Below are 19,404 nucleotides of genomic sequence, written 5' to 3'. Positions count from 1 at the left end.
TAGAATGTAATATAACAAAACACTCAGTGTAATAGTAATAAAACACTCAAATATGCCTCCAGCGTCTAACTTCTTGTCTATGCGCCCCCAAACCCAGGTCTCAGTACCTGAACATTGCATTTTAAAATTCAATGTTCAGACTTAACCCATGCATTTATTCTGCACCTGCCCACAGTGATGCTGAGCACTTATCCTACTTTTCCACTGTGTAGATAATATCAATGACTGGTTTTAAAGTGGACGAGTATGAACTGTGGTGTAAAGTAGATGAATCCTGAAAGTATTGATTTGACGTAAAACCTTGCCTGAAGCAGCTAGTCAGAGGAGAGTAAAAGGTTGTAAAAATGCACTGAAAGAGCTTAATCTGAGGTAATAGTAGGTTAGCTGCTTAATACGGCAACAGAGTTTTAGCTGGTCTTACTGTGCACTGCATCGACTCTGTCTCCTGTCTATAACGAAACAAGGCTGATTTTTTTTTAAAAAAATCTCACAGCAAGTGTGTGTGTGTGTGTGTGTATGAGAGAGAGTGAGTGAAAGAGAGAGAGAGAGAGATCTACTGAACCAATAAGCTAAAGCAATAGGAAACTGCCATTGTACAATTCAGCAGAATAAGCCCACACAGAACTTGCATGAGGCAAGCAGCAAGGCAGTTTCTGAGGCAACATTACATAACAACCTGATGTAGGGCAACACAGCATATGAAATGCAGCATGGATGAGATTCTCTTCGTAATTCCCCTCCCAGTTTTACAGTTTTCTGGACCCTGAGAGAGCACAATGCTTCAGCAATCTGTCTGTGACATGGAATGGAGTGGTATATTTTGCAAACCAGGTGAGGATGGCCGAATATAATATCTAACCTGACCAAAAGGTTTGAGAGGAAATGAAGTACCTTCAGCCTGAGTGAACCACTTTTCAGGAAAAGGGTAACCAGAACTTGTTGGAGATGGACCTTAATATTGTTACATGCACTCTGATCTCCAAGTGGTGAGAGATTTCACAGATGCCAGGGCACACTTTGGTTTTGGTTTGCTTGGAATGAGGGTGACTGGAGATGGTGGCATCTCTGGGATACCGTTAACTCGCAACTTATGCAGTTTTAACTAGCACAATTTCAGCCTTCCTACTGAGTTCTAGGAACTCTCTCTCAGGCTTTGGAGGCCTCCTCAAGATCTCGCAAAGGCCACTGGAGCCTGCACAAGAGTTTCCCAGAGCCCAGTAAGCAAGGCAGAGAGCTTAAAAGTGCTTTTATGTACCAGGAAAACGCTTTCGTTCTCCTCCCCACCTTTTCCTCCTGCATTTTGTCCCCCTTGCTTCAGCACAGCATTGACCCTCCCCATTTCATGGTGTCTTCCTGTCCCTTCTTTTCCATACATCTGTCAAATCACTTTGCCACAGAGTCCCACTCATGTTCCAAGTTGCATGCGCAGCTGCCTCCTGACAGGCAGGCTCCTAGCTTTGCAAGACAGCAGCTTCAGTATCCAGCTACTAAGGCATGGTGCAAAGGCGAGGGAGAGGTTGGTCGGTGGAAGAGAAAGAGGAGGCATGGAAAGAGTGGAAAGAGAAAGGATAGAAAGGGATTTGTAAGTGTGAAGAAACTGTCCCGGGTAGAAGATTATGCAGACAGGCAGGAGACGGGGTGGGGTGGGGTGGGGGTGGGCGCAGAACCCAGACCCAAACCTGCCACTCCTCCCAGAGTGCTGCTTGAGGTGACTGCCTCAAATCAGAAGGGCTCATCGTAGTGCCAACCCTGGGCTGTGGGCTGCAGGTTCTCCACCTCTTCTTTAAGGGAAAAGGAAACTGGACTCAGCACATAGCAGATTTCTGGAAATCAAAGTCTATTATTGTCCTGATGTCAATTGCCCAGATGGTACGAATAAATTTTAACAGGCCCGTTGCCTAGTGATTGAAACATTCTGTTCAGCCTTCTAGTCAAATACAGTGTTTGACTGGAATTTCTGTGCATGCAAAATGTGAAAAGGCAGTATTTAAATAGAGATTAACTGACCTTCTGTCACCCAGGAAAGCACACTTGGGCACCTGAACCAGTCTCAGCAAAGCAAAGGTCCTGTGAGGAGGCATGCTATATGATTTGTGTTTAGTTTATTATTTGTGTTTGGACATATGGTTTGTAGGAGGGAGGTGTTTTGTTGTTGTTATGGAAATTTTTCAATCCATAATTAGATGTGGTCTTCCTAGCAATGCTGTAGAATCAGGCCTGAAAGAAGAAGGGACACAGGTTTGTAGTGTGCTCCTATCGGTTGTTCTTTGCTTTAAAATGCTGGAGGGGAAAACAAACCCTAACTGAATTGTTTTCTGTGTATCGATTTCAGCTTGTATTTTGCTGGAGGCTCCAGCCATATGTTGACAGGTTTTAAAAGAAGATCAGGATATAATGCTATCATTGCTAAAACTATTTAACATCATTTAGTGCTGAGGCTGTGCTGCATCCTATTATAGTAATTGAAAATACATCTTCCAGCTTAGCTGAATGCCAAGATGAGCAAGAAGATCTTGTGTTCCATCTGGCTTGAGATTTTGATGAATGCCCTAGAAAAGGGAATTGCCACACTTTGAACCAGACATTGACGATGCATTTCTACACAGCCTTACAGTTTGAACTTGGTGCAAATATGGTGCTGGAGTTGCACAGGTGGTGCTAAAGTTTCCTAAGGTGGGTGCCTACCATTCTGGGGATAAAAGGAGAAATATGGGGCTGCCAGAGATTCCTCATGGGGGGTCACATTGTCTCTGCCCTGGCCCCTTTCATGTACCTCATTTACTACTTAAGAGCAAAAGTATACATCCTGCTCCATTGTACCTATAAGACTATTTCTCCTTCAGTCCTTGTGATCTCAAATAATTTGCTCTTCCTTCACCTGAACTGAAAAACAGCAGCAACACTAGTTGCTGACTTCAGTTTAAAAATGGCTTAGGTTTTAGGCTCGGGTATTGTTTATTGCTGCTTGTGTTCATACCTTGGCTGCCCTTGTCTCTGGTTATTACAATCAGTAGCAAGAGCCTGTTGTAAATTTACTATTATTGCTTTGTTAATTGCCTTCTAAACCACTGTCTTGAGGCAATGTGCACATAAGATAATTAAAAACAGTTAAGAACACAAAAACAACATTTAAAGCAAGACTAAAATCCTAACTAGTGGACACTTATGCTGAATGCTCATTTATCCAGCTAGAAAAGCCTGTCAGAACAATAACTATCTACAATTGCTTCTGGAAAGTGCAGCTAGTGATTGCCTGCTGTATCTTGACAGAAATGCTGCTCCACAGAACAGGGGCAGCCACACAAAAAGCCCTGCTCTGAGTTACAGTGCAGAGGGCTTCTGAGGTCTGTGGCACTCACAGGAGAAACTCTCCTGCAAAACACAGCAATCTGCTGGGTGTATAAGGCACTTCTCAAGCAACCTTGTCCAGAGCTGTATAGGGACTTGGTATCAACACCCTGAACTTGGCCTGGTAGCAAACTTGGCTGCTGGTGCAAATCCTGCAAGTGAAGTGTTGTTGTGATGGTAGTATTTTGCCCACACAAACAACCTAGCTGCTCTGCACCAGCTGCAACCACAGGACCAATCACAGTGGTGGCCACACATAGAGCACATTGCAGTAATCCAGCCATGAGGTTACCAATGCCTGGACAACTGTGGTCTCAAACAATCCTGGCCATGAATGTATTTACCAGCCATAGCTGCTAAAAGTCTCTCCTAGCCACACCTGATGCTCCAGAGACTCTCCAGCAGAGATTTGACAGGCACCCTCTCTTTTGATGTTCAGCCATCTCTTTTAATGTAGATCTTTTAATGCTGACAGGCCAATGTGGTCGTTTCAGTGATTATTTTTTACCATTTTTCATGGTGTTTTATGTTTTATTGTATACCTGTTGCTGCACACTGCCCTGATATTTTATGATATGGCCAGATGTAAATATTTTTTAGAATAAATAAACTCAGATCATCCAGTTGGAGGAGGCCTCGTGGACCATCTGGAGCTCCAACACCCTGCCTGATACAGGAAATCCTTCCTCTGGCCTCAGAACTTGCCCTGGGTTCTTTGCAGGGATCTCTCTTCACCTGAGATCTCATCAGAGTCCAGCTGGTGTTCCATGTGCATGGTCATATTTCTCTCTCAATGGCTGACTTTGCCAACAACACTGGTGAAAGAAGGGAGGCAGATGGAAGCTTAGCTGTGCGGCAGCAGGCCACTTCGGCGCAATCTAATCTCTTTGCAGAGCCGGCAGTCTAGAAGGGGTTGAAATGCGACCTGCAGGGATGACAAGGTGTGAATGGAAGGAAAGACAAACCATGGGATGTGTGGGTTCTAATTTGGGATATGCAGAGAAGTGGCTTCAGACAATAATTTAAACTGAAGGTGGGGGGGGGAGGCCCACCTGTTTCATTATGTTGCACATGTATGCAAACACCTGAGTTTTAGTGGTATGTTGCACAGTGCTTTCTGTGGATTGTGGTGCTAAACACATGAAACAAACAGAGTGTTTAACCCAAGTGTCTTGGTCTTCATTCCCCAGTCAGTGCTGTGATACCCTAATGCATAATGCAGAACCCTCTGCTTGTCCCATTCTGCCTTGAAATTGCATCTGGTTTCCAGTGACAAAAACATGGTAAGGCAATACCTTTCATTATGCTAACTTCAGCTGGTAAATATATAGAAGGTTTTCAGACAAGGGAGTGTTCATTATTGGGCTTCTGGGCATTGATGTTTTTACAGATCTTCAAGATTCATTATTGGGCTTTTAGGCATGCAAGTTCTTAATGAAATGTTAAGCTACAGTTGTTTGTATTGTATTTTCACCCACCGTTTAACACAAAATGTAGAACATGTCATTGATGTAGTTGAAGACTAAATCCAAATACAGAGTGATAGCAAAATCAAAACAACAAGAGAGTCGTGTGGCATCTTAAAGACTAACCAATTTGTTATGACAGAAGCTTTTGTGAATCACAGTCCACTTCATCAGATGCATGAAGTGTTATCCTGAGTTGCAGGTATACACACACACACACACACACACACACAAACACACACACACACACACGTACATGGTTTAGGTGTGGGACTATAAACGGGAGAGTAGGAAAGAAATGAAATGCAGAAAAAACTAGGGAGTGATACCCATGTACAGCCAGCCCTCAATGAGGGTTACGTTTCACACTTAAAGCCAAAATTGCATGTAGTCAAAACACATTGGGTGCAATGGTTGGTGGGATTGCCAAAGTCTTTATTCCTGGATACTTGCCTCCTTTCTGCCCCTATTATTATTATTATTATTATTATTATTATTATTATTATTATTACCAGGCGCATAAAGATGAAAATTTTTGTACTTAAATTTAACATTTTGTAACTTAACTTTAAAATTTAAAGCAAGTCCATCATGTGCCATATCATATTAAAGCCCATGGCATTCTGAAGAGATTGGCATTTTTAGTTTTGAAATATCTCAATTATGGGCTGAGATTTTAAGGTGTTTGTGTAGTCCGGCAAGGCCAAAATTGTCATTTTTTTGAAATTTCAAACCCCCATAATTAAAAAATGGGATGAGATAAAAAATCAAAAACTGAGATTTGGGACCTTCTCTTATACTACTTTTAGGAAACTGAAAGCAATATAAAATGGTAAGGTAAAAGTCATTGGATCACGTGACATGGAATGACCCCCCCACCTTTTCCCCTGATGAGACCCAAGGCAGCTTACAAATAAGAACAAGAACTGCTAAAAACATAGACAAAACAATCATTAAAAACAATTTAATATTGGTAGAATAAAATGATATAAAATGTAAAATTTATTAAAACCATACAAATAATTACAGTAGAAACAGATTAACAGATTGTTCAATTCAATTGTGTGATTCATTAAGCTTTTCCCCTCCTCTGATATGGGGATGGCCCTACTCTGTGCCCATCCAGATAGTTCTTTGTAAATGAAACATTGAAATGGATATCCAGTGCCATCTGAAGGATGCATTCTCTAACTTGTGACTCTGACGTGTGTAGACTTGCACTGAATGTTAACGCAGAGTGCCCCTGCTGTTAGCCAAAACTGTAACATCTAATCCAAAAGCTCAGTAATTATTCTTCACATTCATGTGATTTCAGATAGGCATGGCTGCTGGGAGGGAACTGTAAACAGTGAGGTCAGAAGGAAATGAAAGGCGGAAAATGCAAAGAGTGAATTCCATTGCTATTTATTGACATTGTTACAAATTAACAAAGTAGTTTTGGAGAAAGCATGAATCCTGGCACTGGTAATCCAGTTAAAGATGCAATGTGATTTTTGAAAACCGCAAAGATTGCCCTATCAGTCCCATTAGCAGGAGGAAAAGAATTATGAAATAAAGAAGTTAGGATACAGTAAAAGAACTTTTGTATCACAATAAGTAAGGCATTATAAAAACCATAGCCTCCCCCCCCCCTATTTCTCACGTTCGTGAATGAGAACCTCTGAGACAAAGAGGTTATTAAAACTTTAGCTTTTAAGCTCTCTATCAAATCTTATCATAAATTATGTTCAAAAGGACAATAATATCTGATCCATCTACTTATTACAGAATTTCTAAAGCCCAAGCCTCTAATTGCCTTCTCCTGAAGAGGCCATTTTCATTTTCAATCAGACAGTGGGACTTCTTTTTTCAAGTAAACATGCATAAAATGGGTCTGTGTCTGCGCTGCCATGGGCTCTGCAAATACTATGGTCTCTCTCCATGGTCTGTGACCTTTATACAGTAGAAATTCTTCTACATTGGTTGATAAAAGTCTACACTCGTTGATAAAAAGTGTACTTGTTGGCAAACGTGTTTATTAACATCGCATTTCTTATGCAGATAAAGAAAGCGATATTCTGCCCTCTGCTGTTCCAGAGACAGAACTGTGAAACGTTGCATTAAAACCCCAATGAGGTGTTCCTTCCAAGTTTCTGTTTCTGGCACCCATCTCTTATCACTCAGACAAGCTTCGCCATGTAAATGGTGCTAACTCAGCCTCTCCTACTAATGGTGGGAAATTGCTTCATCAGTGAAAGTGGCCTTAGGATACAAGCCAGCTACAGGAAAGCTGGAGCAAGCAGTGTAAAGAAATAATTTTCTATCATTCTTCAGATATTGAAAAAGCTGCCACAAAGAATGATAACATGTGACAACGGTAACCTAAGCCTGGAGCTGGCAAAAGTTAAGGTGAAGCAGCCTGCAGGTTTTACTATAAGACATTGACACTTTGGTTCATTTTCCTTACTGATGATGACCCTGTGCAGAGGAGGCCTTAATGGGCAGAGCAAAGCCAGCCCTAGGAGCCCCTTGTGGAACCCAAACCCCATGTGATCCTCATGTCCTCTCCAAATCTGCTCAGGAGGGTCAGGAGAACCCCCAGAACAGCACATGAGAGCAGGGAGATTGTTCTGTTTGGCCAGCAGAAATGCTTGCGCTGACGGAATTGTCACCTTAGCGTGACATTGAATTCCAACCTTTGCATTCTGGCTCCTGCAAGCCCCTCCTGAGCCAGGCCCAGACACATCGGAGGCCTGGGTCCACCCAGTTGGTCATGCCCTCACCACTGCTCCACTGCCTACTCAGAGCTTACGTGGTGGCATCAAACCCTCACAGGAGGATCCCAAATGCTGCTGCAAGTGTCCAGAGTCGTCAAGAAAGAACCATAGGAACGACACTTCCAGTGGTATGTGGGCCTGGCAAAAGCTCTCCTGCAAACCTCACTACCCTCATCACTGAATATGGTAGGGAAAGGAAGGGGTAGTAGAGGGTCCCTTTGAAGAGGCCCAATTGTAAGTTAATTAGTGAGGCAAATATAATTGGCCCAAATTAACTCATTTGTGTCAGTTCCATTCTAAATTGCAGCTGGGGCCCACCCATTTCTAGGGATATACAGTACAGTGTTCTAAAGAGTGTAGTAGTAATCACTATGATTTGTAGGGCTCTATTGATGTGTTCCAAGGCTCCTCAGCCTTGAGCGGTGAATATGTTCTCTAGGTGTCTCTGTCTGGGCCCTGGGACTCTCCCTAGGACCACCCTTCTGCCCCAGACCAGGACCCATCACTGGCCTTGCTCCTTGAGTGGTTTTACCAGGCTGAAATGTGTCCTTGAGCGGTGACCATGCCCTTTGCTTGTTTGAATGGAAAATTGAGAGAAATACATGGTTGTTTGTGTATAGAAACCTGACTTCCGCATGATGGGACTTGTGGCTTACTGCAGGGAGCAAAATTAGCTTTTATTTCACCTGGGTCAAAGACCCAGTTTGGCACCCACCCACCCGCGTGCATTTGCATACACACACAAGGGAGTTTCAATGGCACACCTCTAGAGGCTTCGCCAGTGTGGTGTAGTGCTTAAGAGCAGTGGACTCGTAATCTGGTGAACCGGGTTCGCGTCTCCGCTCCTCCACATGCAGCTGCTGGGTGACCTCGGGCCAGTCACACTTCTCTGAAGTCTCTCAGCCTCACTCACCTCACAGAGTGTTTGTTGTGGGGGAGGAATGGAAAAGGAGCCGCTTTGAGACGCCTTAGGTTAGTGATAAAGTGAGATATCAAATCCAAACTCTTCTTCTTCACCCAGGGCAAAAAACCTGGCCAGCCTGCTGTATAAAAATGAGAGCCAAGGGGCATTTACTTCTGCCTCTTGACCCACAAGCCACTGCCATGCTCAGGTTTCCTACAAGGGCTTGTGACCACACATAGGAGCCAACTCCTAGGAGCCAAGGTCCCTTCAGCTTTTCCAATAAAATATTTGAGGGGCTTACCCCCTCCCAATTGATTGGCATTGCCATTCAAATGGGGCATGTGCACTGTGTCATGCAGGGCAGGGCTCCCCCCCCCCAATATTTTATTCAAGCTGGCACCCTTGTCCCTACTCCAGTTATTCTGAATTGCTGTAAACTACTTAAGGCATGGTTAGTGTATGTGTGTGTGAGTGAGAGCTCTGATTGTAACAAAACCTCTAGGCAGCTTTACACCCCACCTCAAATATTTAAATTCTTAATAAATGTGGCTGCTTCAGACCCTCCTTTGAAGCTCTGGGAGTGGACCGGAGAGAGACCTCACCAGATGCAGTCTGCTCCTGTTGCCCCACCCCCAGGCTGCTGCAGATAGGCCAGAATTTGATTCTGGGTTTAGCAGGAACCCATCAGGCACCGCAATGGCCAGGGGATGGGAGCAATGCTCAGGGGCACATGGCATGGCTGTGGGAGGATGAGGAAGCCCCATGCTGGCTTGCAACCAACACCCACCTCTGGAGTGGGTGAGTGGCCATTTTAAAACATTGACGTGATAAACATCAAGAGTAGACAGAAAGACAAACCGAAAGGAGAAGTCTAGATAAACTTGCCTGAACAACAGTGTTTTAAGGAGGTGCTGGAAAACATCCAGCGAATAAAAAAGCAGTATAGAAATATTTTAAATGAAATAAAAATATAAAAATAATGCTCTAGGGCAGGACTTTCCAAACTGTGTGTCGTGACACACATTAGTGTGTCGGCTGCAGTATGTAGGTGTGTCACCCAAACGCTCTTCTCACTGCTGCCGGGGCTGGAAAGGGGTTAGTTAACCTCTGGTTTGCTAGTAAAACTGGATTACCGTGTTGCAAAATGATGCATGTCTAAAAAATGTGTCGCCAACATGAAAAGTTTGGACAACTCTGCTCTAGGGTATAGAGAAGCTCTTTAATAGAAGGGACCATGGCAACCATAACCCTGATGAAGGTAGAACTGGGATGTACCTGCAGGAGAAGGGCGGGGTGGATGGATATGACCAAGCAAATAAGATCAAAGGTCCAACAGCAACGAATGACACTCTTTAAAATTCTGAGCAAGCTTCCTGGTTGACTGAGTAGAACTTGAACACCCGAGAGGGAAAGCAGTATCTGCAGGGTCGGGAAATACAGTGAGTCCTATCACCTTTCAGTAGCTTGGGTCATTATTAGGAGGATCATTGGTCACTGTTGGTGGCCGAGGCCTCTCGCAGGAAGGAGGGAGGGGTACGGAGAAAGACAGGGAGGGAGAGTCTCCAGGGTAAAGAATTAGATCTTTTTCATGCTGCTAGAAATAGGGCAAATGGGGAAGACAGGGGTGGGGTGGAGATGGCAGTGGATGCGAACCCATTTGCCCTTGAAACAGGCAATAGAATACCTAGGGTGAGATTCAATGTAGCACTAAGTGGGGTATAGGGAACAAGCTCAACTCACACAATGGGACTTCCTCCCCCCCTTTCCCTCCCTTGCATCCCCTGAACCAGTTCTGGAGGTTCCTTTAACCCTCCAACGATGATTTAAGGGGCATAAGGGTGGATGGGCCAGGGGAAAGGAGGGAACTGCACAAATATACCTCATCTCACCCATACAACAACATAGTTAAATCCCACCCCTATTTCTTACTCTCTTTTAGGGATGGGGGAGAATTTCAATTGTTTGTATTTAAAGGTGAATCTACCTAATCTGCGGGACGCGGGTGGCGCTGTGGGTTAAAACACAGAGCTTAGGACTTGCTGATCAGAAGGTCGGCGGTTCGAATCCCCGTGACGGGGTGAGCTCCCATTCTCGGTCCCTGCTCCTGCCAACCTAGCAGTTCAAAAGCATGTCAAAGTACAAGTACATAAATAGGTACCACTCCGGCGGAAAGGTAAACGGCGTTTCCGTGCGCTGCTCTGGTTCGTCAGAAGCGGCTTAGTCATGCTGGCCACATGACCCGGAAGCTGTATGCCAGCTTCCTCGGCCAATAAAGCGAGATGAGCACCGCAACCCCAGAGTCGGTCACAACTGGACCTAATGGTCAGGGGTCCCTTTACCTTTACCTACCTAATCTGCACTTTTGAAAACAATACGCATTATGCAATCAGCCTTCCAAATTCACACTTCTCCAAATTTTGCAGTGTAGTTTTCCAGCCAGGTAACATATATTCATGAAAATAACGTACAAAAATGCATAATATAAGGCGAAAGTGCTTTCCATAACTGTGTGCATTAGGCATAACTGAACCCAAAATGTGCTTACTAGAAGCAATTTTGTAGTACAATGCTGATGAATTTTCATGAGGACTTTTTTAAAAATATGGCAAACTAATGTGGATAACTGAATTTGGAATTTGAAAACGAGAAACTGAGAGAATGAAATTGAGAGAAGCGCCCATCCCTAATCTACTGTATATATATAATTCTGGCACGAAGTGTATCTGTAAAAATCACTGGAGCTACTACTACTGCACTGGAGAGTGTGGAATTCTGATGTATTTAGACAATAGTCTATAACCAGTCTGTGTCAGTTGTACATTCGTTCATTCATTTGTTCATAAATCTGTTCTGTCCCAGAACAGCCAGCTTGTTTTTACCAGCAACATAGAACTGTCTCCTGTCATTGCATATGCCCGAGGGAGCCCATATCAAACTCAGAGCAAGGAAAAACAATGTGCACTTTTCATGAACGAATTCATGGGTTCTTTTCTCTTTCCCCTCTGTTACAGTAGCTGCATTGCTCAGCATGGACAACCAAGCATTCGTGGTTATTCCTCACCATGGTGTGATGGCCAGCCACCCAAACCAGATTTTGTACCCAACTGGTGCCATGCATTTGGGTGCCCAGCCGCTCGGAACAGGCTATCCAGGGAGCCATATCTATGGAGGAACTGAGCCAGCTGGTAACTTACGTACAGAACGCAAAGGAGAACCCAGGGTGCTAGGGGTAAGTGACCCATCTCATACTATGGTCTCTGGGGATTATTGTGATCACCAATAAAGAGTTATATAGCAAAAATAATTATGTAAAGAACAGAAGTATCTTCCTCTATGGTTTCATTGTGGACTAGCTTATACACCAAGCATTGCCTCTCTGTCACAATTCATCCACCCCAGCTCTGATATTCTGATTCACATCAAGGGATGTGGGGAAATAATTCAGCATTGAAAGGTGAACTCAACTCACCTAATTCACACTCTTTGGCACACTATGCGCACCAAAATGTAGCCATCTTTCAAAATGCACACTTCTCTGAAATATGCTTCACCGTAAAATGTTTTCTAGTTGGGTACAATTGCTGTGCTAAATGTGTGTGTTTGGCAAAACTGCATGCTGAAATGTGTGTGGTAAGATAAATTCACCCTGAAGGGAAACTTTCTGGGGAGGGAGGGAAATTGTGATTTGTAGGGAAATGTGGAGAACTGAAATTAAGATTGGAAAAGTGAGAAACGGAGAGAAATTAAAAATGGTCCCATCTAAGCTGAACACCTGAAATATCTGCTTTCATGCAGATGCAGGATGCAGGTGGCGCTGTGGGTTAAACCACAGAGCCTAGGACTTGCCGATCAGAAGGTCGGCAGTTTGAATCCCTGCGACGAGGTGAGCTCCCGTTGCTCGGTCCCTGCTCCTGCCAACCTAGCAGTTTGAAAGCATGTCAAAGTGCAAGTAGATAAATAGGTACCGCTCCGGCGGGAAGGTAAACAGCGTTTCCGTGTGCTGCTCTAGTTCGCCAGAAGCAGCTTAGTCATGCTGGCCACATGACCCAGAAGCTGTACGCTGGCTCCCTCAGTCAATAAAGCAAGATGAGTGCCGCAACCCCAGAGTCGGCCACGACTGGACCTAATGGTCAGGGGTCCCTTTACCTTTACTAAGCTTAACACCTGAAACATCTGCTTTGGGGGAAAATCCAGGTTTCCCTCTTCCCCTCACCCCCACCAGTTTTCATCAGTACTTAAAAAAACTGAGTTGCAGTGGAATTCCCCCACCCCAGACACACAAAACAATGTTTTCTGAATGCCACTTCTTCCCAAAGTGTGTTAAAGTTATCTATATCTATATCTACATCTATATAAACACACACCCTTTCACTGCACTTCCGCAATCCTTATTCTGGCTGCTGTTAGGAAGGGAGGAACTTTATATGAGGCATTGTGTGAGAGTTGCTGCTGCACTAGGTGGGGTGGATGTACCCCAAACCAGGAGCTGGTAGCACCTCTTTGGCCCAGGTCGGGTGAGCTTAGCTTCCTCCTCAAACAACACTTGTAGCTGTTTCAATAGCAAAGCCTAAATGGTGGAAAGGCAGGATATGAAACTGTAAAATAAACAAACCAAGCCGTGGCAATTTTCTCACTCCTCTTTTGGCTGCGTACCTTTTCGTTTGTTTTAAATGTCGTTTTTACAACCATACATTTGCATGATATATAGGGCGTGTCTAAAAAATGGATTTTTGAAACTCTGAAATGCTGCTCTTTGGGAATGGGGAGGGTGTTTTATGAAGACACAAAAGTTGGTCAGCGCTCTGGACAGTTCCTTCAGTTTCAAATTGACAGAATTTGTCTCCCCAAACAAGGACTGTCGAGGATACTGGGACTCATCTCACCTATTCTATTCAATTATATTATTACAGGCTATCCAGATTCTGATTGGCTTGGTTCACATTAGTTTTGGGAGCCTCTTGACCCTTCTCTTGGACAGAAGCCGATCATACACTGTGCTCTCTGGATACGTGTACTGGGGCGGACTCATTGTAAGTAGGACCAGTTCAATTCAAACAAATTCAAACTATGCCAGCCACTTCCCCGTTTGACAAGTGATTGCTGCAGGCAACCTTTCCTCTAAGGGAAAGAGAACCTCACCATTCAAGAAACCCTAAGAATAGGGAATTAAATAGCAGTTAGATGTTTCATGAATTCAATAGCACTTGAATATGACATTTCGATGACTAATTGCCTAGTCTTTTTACATCCAACAGTTGACCAGCGGGGAGGTACCAACTAGGTGGAAAATTGGCCTTGTCCACATGGTTTCTGGAATCAAATGCTTTCTGTGCGTTTTGGAACGGACATGGAAGCAGCTCTTAAGCTGAGCCTAAATTTAGCGGTCATTTGTATAAGAAACCCAAATTGCTGGTTTCTCTTAGGAATACCAAACTGAATTCAGATAATTTGCCAGGTTGTTCAGACAATTTAATGCAGGTAGGGATACCAACATATAACATGTGTGTGTGTGTTCAATTTATTTGGATGCTCAGACACTACATTGAGGAATCGCAGCTTATTAGCTGAAGGCTGAACTCCAATTTCCTATGCTTTCCAGGAGATGGTGGGTTATGCATCAAAGACAGGAATGGTAACTACAACAGAAAAAAATCAGATTCAGGAAATGCACGTAGTGCATTTTTCCCTGTCCTAATTATCTTGCCCCTGGCCCCTTACTTTTGCCTCATAACTCCTGTAGACAGCCTGCCCCATTTGTCAGCATCCTCTTTTATCTGCATAAGTCTTTTCCCACCTGAATTTGGAGTGAAGTTTTACTCTAATCCTGATTTGTTTTTCTTGTGTGACCCAGTTCATCATTTCCGGATTTGCATTGGCGATAACTGAGCATAACAGATCATCCCTACAGGTGAGTCTGGTTCCTCACATCCTGCCCTGCCTCTCAACCCACCATTTACTGCACATATATTGCACACTTTCTTTGGGAGCTCAGTACAGCTTACACAAGACTTCTAGAAATCCTCCTGTCAGGACTTCAGGGCTACAGAATGTGTAGCATCCTCCTTGTTCTGAATTTCCCCCCAGATAAGAGCAGCCAACTCTTATTGGAGTCCCAAACCTCAGAGTCCCAAACCCCATGACTCCTCAGAGAGGTCATGGAATAGCATGGAAAAGCTGAGACTCTTTTAATCATTGAGCCTTCTCTGCAGTTGCTGTGCAAATATCCTAATAAAATAAAATGGCGTTTTCTTAGAGAGATTCCTGGAAATAATCTGACTTCTATTGGCAGTTGTTTCTAAGGTCTGACCTTGGACTGAAGCAGTATTTCATCCCTGCATAATTGATCTAGGAAGTAGGCTTGTCCAAAATTTATCAGAAAACAATTTTTTGATACTTTAAAAACAACAACACGTTTTCTTTTTCCAAGCTCTTCCTGAAGACTTGGAGAATTTCAGTCCACCCATGGATAATACCTGCAAAACTCCCACTTCTTTTAATGCTCACAAATAACATGGATAAATTTTGGGCCGCCATTTTCAGACAGCCCTAGTTTTCACATAGTCAAAAGGAGGTAAAAGAAAAAGGCCAAACTCTTGCAATTCCATTAATAGAGATGGTGCCAAAAGTTCTAGTCATGCATTTTAAAGCTGCATCTGTGGAAGGGTAGTGGGAAGTGTACAGGAAGATCTGAAGTGGGATATAACCATGTTTGGCTTGCATGCTTGCAGTTCTCTCCACCACAAGGAACCCTAGGTTCTTGTTCACACGGAGGACAGTCAAAGCACTTCCTCCTTTAAACCTTCCCACTCAACTCAGGAAGATGTGGGGCAGGTGGTGGGGCTGGAAGCAGTGTGCACAGCCCACCTCCCCCACCATGTTTAAGAATATCTGAATAGGGCTGTGGTAGCCAGCATGGTGCCCTTGAGATGTTGTTGGACTACAACTCCCATCAGCCCCAGCCAGCAGGGCCATCTCTCAGGGATGCTGGGATGGCCAGCAACACTTGGAAGGCACGGTATTGGCTAGCCCTAGAATAAGGCTTTTGTCAGGTTGCTATGCAGCATGACCAGAATAGCTTGTGCCCTAAGGGTGTATTTGTTTCTTACAGATGAAAGTCAGCGCATGCCTGAACATTGTGAGCACTCTTGCTGCAACTGTTGGGATAATTGTTCTCCTCATAGATGAAAATGTTTTTCCTGTTTATTATACGCCCACTGACTTAATACACCTGGTAAGCCTGTTTTGGGGGATGTTGAGTTCTGAACTTATTTTAGCAGCAGTTGAATGGGCTGCATCTGAAAGCTCCCTTAACCTGGATGTAGCAAATGGGGCTGGCTGCCAAACGCCTGAATTATTATTTTTTGTTTTCCACTGTAATCCTCATCCTTTATTTGCTCTGCCCTCATTATATCCCTTGCCATTTACCAAGTGGTGTGAAGCGAAACTGCTACTGGGTAGGAGGATCTGGCAGGAGGGTAGGTTAAGCCAGGGAGATAAAATAGACCTTTCTTAGTCACCTGAGCCATAAAGGAATCAGGCGGAGCTTGATTTAATATAACGGCAACCTCACAACTTTTTAAGGCTGTGTCTCCTTCCACTGCCAGCTTGTAGATGTGGCAGGAAAGGAGTTCACAAGATGAACTAGGTCCCAGCACCAACACTGCCGCACAGACCAATCAGAGGTAGAGTTATATCATTGACTGGGCTAATAATACTAATAAGGCTAATGCTAATGCTAATAAGTCGTCTAGCAACAATTGAATTTAACATTTCAGCCACATAGGGACTAGTTTGGCTCTTCAATGGCAAATATATTGGAACCAGGGACAGTGAATTAACCGTGTACCCTGCTCTCAGGTACAGCCAAGCCCCTCAGACATCACTTGGACTGCAGAGAAACCCAGCTACAGGCTGGTGTGTTAAAAACACAAGCTCTGCAAATAAACCTGACTTGCTAATACCTGTGTGGAGCCTGAATCAGCCGCGGACATTTAATAGATGACAGAGGGCTCATCTGTGCTTCTGCTTGGCCTGTGTTTTCTAGGCATGGGTCTGAGTGGTTTTGTGTTTGCCCCACCCCTTTCCCCCTGGAAAACCCACTCTTTAGTGGTAAATCGGAACAAATGACAACCCACAGAAAACCTGATTGCCGTGTGCTCTGATTCAGCACTGAACCATGGGGGAAGCTGCAGGGTAAACAGAAGTGTGTATAAGCCCACAGTGGTGATTTCTTAAGATCGGAGCTAATTTTAACTTGTTTCCATTATTTATATATATACAGGCAATGATTGTTTAGTGTGGGGGTTATGTTCCTGACTCCCACGCATGTTGGGGGAGCACACATAAGCCCACCGCACCCCGCCTCCTTTCTGGCCACTTCCGGGTTGCTGTGATGCATGTGCTCGCGGTTGAACATCAATTGGACATATGTAAATTGGCCATTGCCTGTATAAAAAGGCATTCAAGTAAATGAGGAAATTACTTTTCTCCCTTTGGGTGCCGGATTCGTCACACATTAGCAAATGCCAAATCTAAAAATTGGTGATCCAGATGTTGGTGTTGTCAGAACCTCTTTATGAGTGCGTTTCAGAACCATAGGACCTGGGAATTTGAAGTTGCAACAATGTTTAAGGCAAAATACTGATCAATCTTAAATTAAAATGTTTAATGTTTAAAATATTATTTACTGTTACAATTGAACAGTATTGCTATCTGAAGACAAACACTGGGTCTTTTATTTTATCATCTATTACTTTAGTAGTTTTCTGTGGTGATTCAGTTATCCTTAATTGTGTAACCTTAATATGATCTGACGGCATGGCTTTATGTTTGGCAGAGAGTAGCCCTAGGACTTTTAAATGTCATCTTGATCTTTGCCGTCCTGGAGTTCTTCATTGGAATGGTCTCTCTAAGTTTTGGGTATGAAGCAATATTTCGTCGAGGTGAAGAGGTAAGCATCTCCATGGGACTTCTTCTGGGGTAGGCGGGTGAAACTTGTAAGATGTTTGCTTTGGGAAAATGGGAACCAGGTGGCTTCTAGAGAATCAAAAGGAGGAGGAGATGCTACTGGGAGAAAATTAAGTCAGTGGTGGCATCTGGAAGGATGTAAAGCGTAATAATAGCATCTGAGACCTTCTAATTGTTCATTGTAATCTACTTTCCAGGCAATATATGATGTGCCAGATGCAGTCATACCACACCAAGGAAATCTTCTGCCAATAGGTCCTCCTCCATCTTATGAAACATATGCCAACCCGTGCTATGAACCCTCAAGCCAGGGAGAATAGAAAAGCCAGGATGAGATTCCTAAGAACAATTACACCCAATTCAGCTCTTCTGGAATGCCAAGTCAATCACAAACTTCAGATGTGTCTCTGCTGTGTTATGTACATAGTCTTGGGAGAAAGGCCTGGAAATAAGAAGGCATGTCTCTTTGAAACTCCACTGTTGCTGGCACAATGTCCTAGCTTCCCCATTGTAAAGCAACCTACTTGTCGCGATTCAAGCATTCTTCAGCCAGAGATAGACTGATCAATCTGATTCTGTCCTCTCTCAGTTTCGCTGGCTTCAAATCATAGGTCTGTTCCATGTGGTTGTTGTATAGATTTTTTTTGTTGCTCAAAGGATGGACAAAAAGTTTCTATTTAAATTGTGCACATTTTGTATGCACCTCTTATGTCAAACTGACACACTCTTTTCATCAAATATGCATTTCCCAATACTTTTCAATGCATTTGCCTGTAAAATGTGAATTTTGTAAAAAAATTAAATTTAAAATATGTGTGCCCTTTACACGCACCAATAATGTACTGCAGAATCCTTATAAAGCTGTGATCTGACTGGGAGTTGTATTCTGATCTGCAAGCAAGTCCAGCCTTGTCTAGGGTTGCCATGTTTCAAAAAGTGAAAATCCAGACAGAAAAGTTGTAGAACTATTTTTTGGCAAAGTTTTGAGCTATTCCTGAGGGAAATCAGCAAAAATGACCTTGCCGACATGGATTTTCCAGGATATTTAGCCAATTTCCACACGGACACTGCTTGTGACTGCAGTATTCTGGATATGTCTGGGAAATTATGGACTTATGGCAACCCTAGCCTTGTCAGATTGGTTGAGTTCACTGCAAAACAAATTCTTCCTCTGTTCTTACCATACATACACTGGAATTTCTTCCTTGTTATTCTCATCTATGAGGACGGGGGGAGAAAATCTCTTCCAGTTTTCATATTTTAGTGAACAAAAACCCCAGGGGAAAAAAAAATCAACTATCACAGAAAATAGCTCTAAACTTGCACTGTATTCCCGGAAGTGGCTTTTAGGAAAGTTCAAATATAATGCAGAAGGGAACAGTTATGGAAACAGAATAAACTAGCATATGAATGCAGCCTAATTCAGTATAAGGTAGCATCCTGTGTCCCTTTGAGAAATATAATGAAGTTCAATGCCATAAAAAAAAGCTAAACCAGAATGAATAAGCCTCTTTAATGCCTTATATGTCAAAGATGACCCCATGAACAGAGCGGGGCTGCATTTAGTGTGCCTTTGGCACACCACCAACTTCCATGCATTGAGTGTAGTTGATTGAATAAGAGAAGCCTACACATATATAGTGCTACCTGATCCGGACCCCTGATTCTGCCAAGGTTCCAGATTGCAGAAAAGCCTATGCATGGAAAAATATTCGGATGTAGGTTTCCCTTTTTCATATGCTATGGCCACTCCAGGGGTGGAGCTAGCCGCTCAAGCACCCGGAGTGGCGCACATGCCATGCACTCGGGGGCGGGGCAATTTGCCCAAAGGGTGAGGCAATCCTCCCAGGGGGCCAATCATGGCGTGGCTATCCTCCTGGGGGGCGGCCAATCGTGGTGTGGCAGTGTGATCCTCCTGGTGGGAGTCTGATCGTGGCACGGTGGCGTGATCGGCCCAAGGGGG

General features: G+C 43.8%; 1 protein-coding gene across 2 annotated transcripts; it reads left to right on the top strand.

Annotated features, from left to right (window-relative positions):
* The first annotated feature begins 1,784 nt into the window (after positions 1-1,784).
* On the top strand, positions 1,785-19,124 carry LOC309531898 (membrane-spanning 4-domains subfamily A member 15-like). Of its 2 annotated transcripts, none has more exons than XM_082221694.1 (7): positions 1,785-2,238; positions 11,486-11,703; positions 13,385-13,504; positions 14,326-14,382; positions 15,583-15,705; positions 17,311-17,424; positions 17,639-19,124. In XM_082221694.1, the coding sequence occupies exons 2-7, from the start codon at positions 11,503-11,505 to the stop codon at positions 17,759-17,761; spliced, it is 738 nt and encodes a 245-aa protein (XP_082077820.1). In that variant the 5' UTR covers positions 1,785-2,238; positions 11,486-11,502; the 3' UTR covers positions 17,762-19,124. The 2 variants fall into 2 exon arrangements, with proteins under 2 accessions (XP_082077820.1, XP_082077819.1); XM_082221693.1 differs by lacking the exon at positions 1,785-2,238 and adding an exon at positions 9,678-9,913 and having other exon boundaries at positions 17,639-19,123.
* Positions 19,125-19,404: the final 280 nt, after the last annotated feature.

The sequence above is a fragment of the Podarcis vaucheri genome (genome assembly GCF_965113315.1).
Source record: "Podarcis vaucheri genome assembly, chromosome: 1".
Classification (NCBI taxonomy): domain Eukaryota; kingdom Metazoa; phylum Chordata; class Lepidosauria; order Squamata; family Lacertidae; genus Podarcis; species Podarcis vaucheri.
Note: the sequence above shows the minus strand (reverse complement) of the source record. Positions and strands in the feature narration are given on the sequence as shown.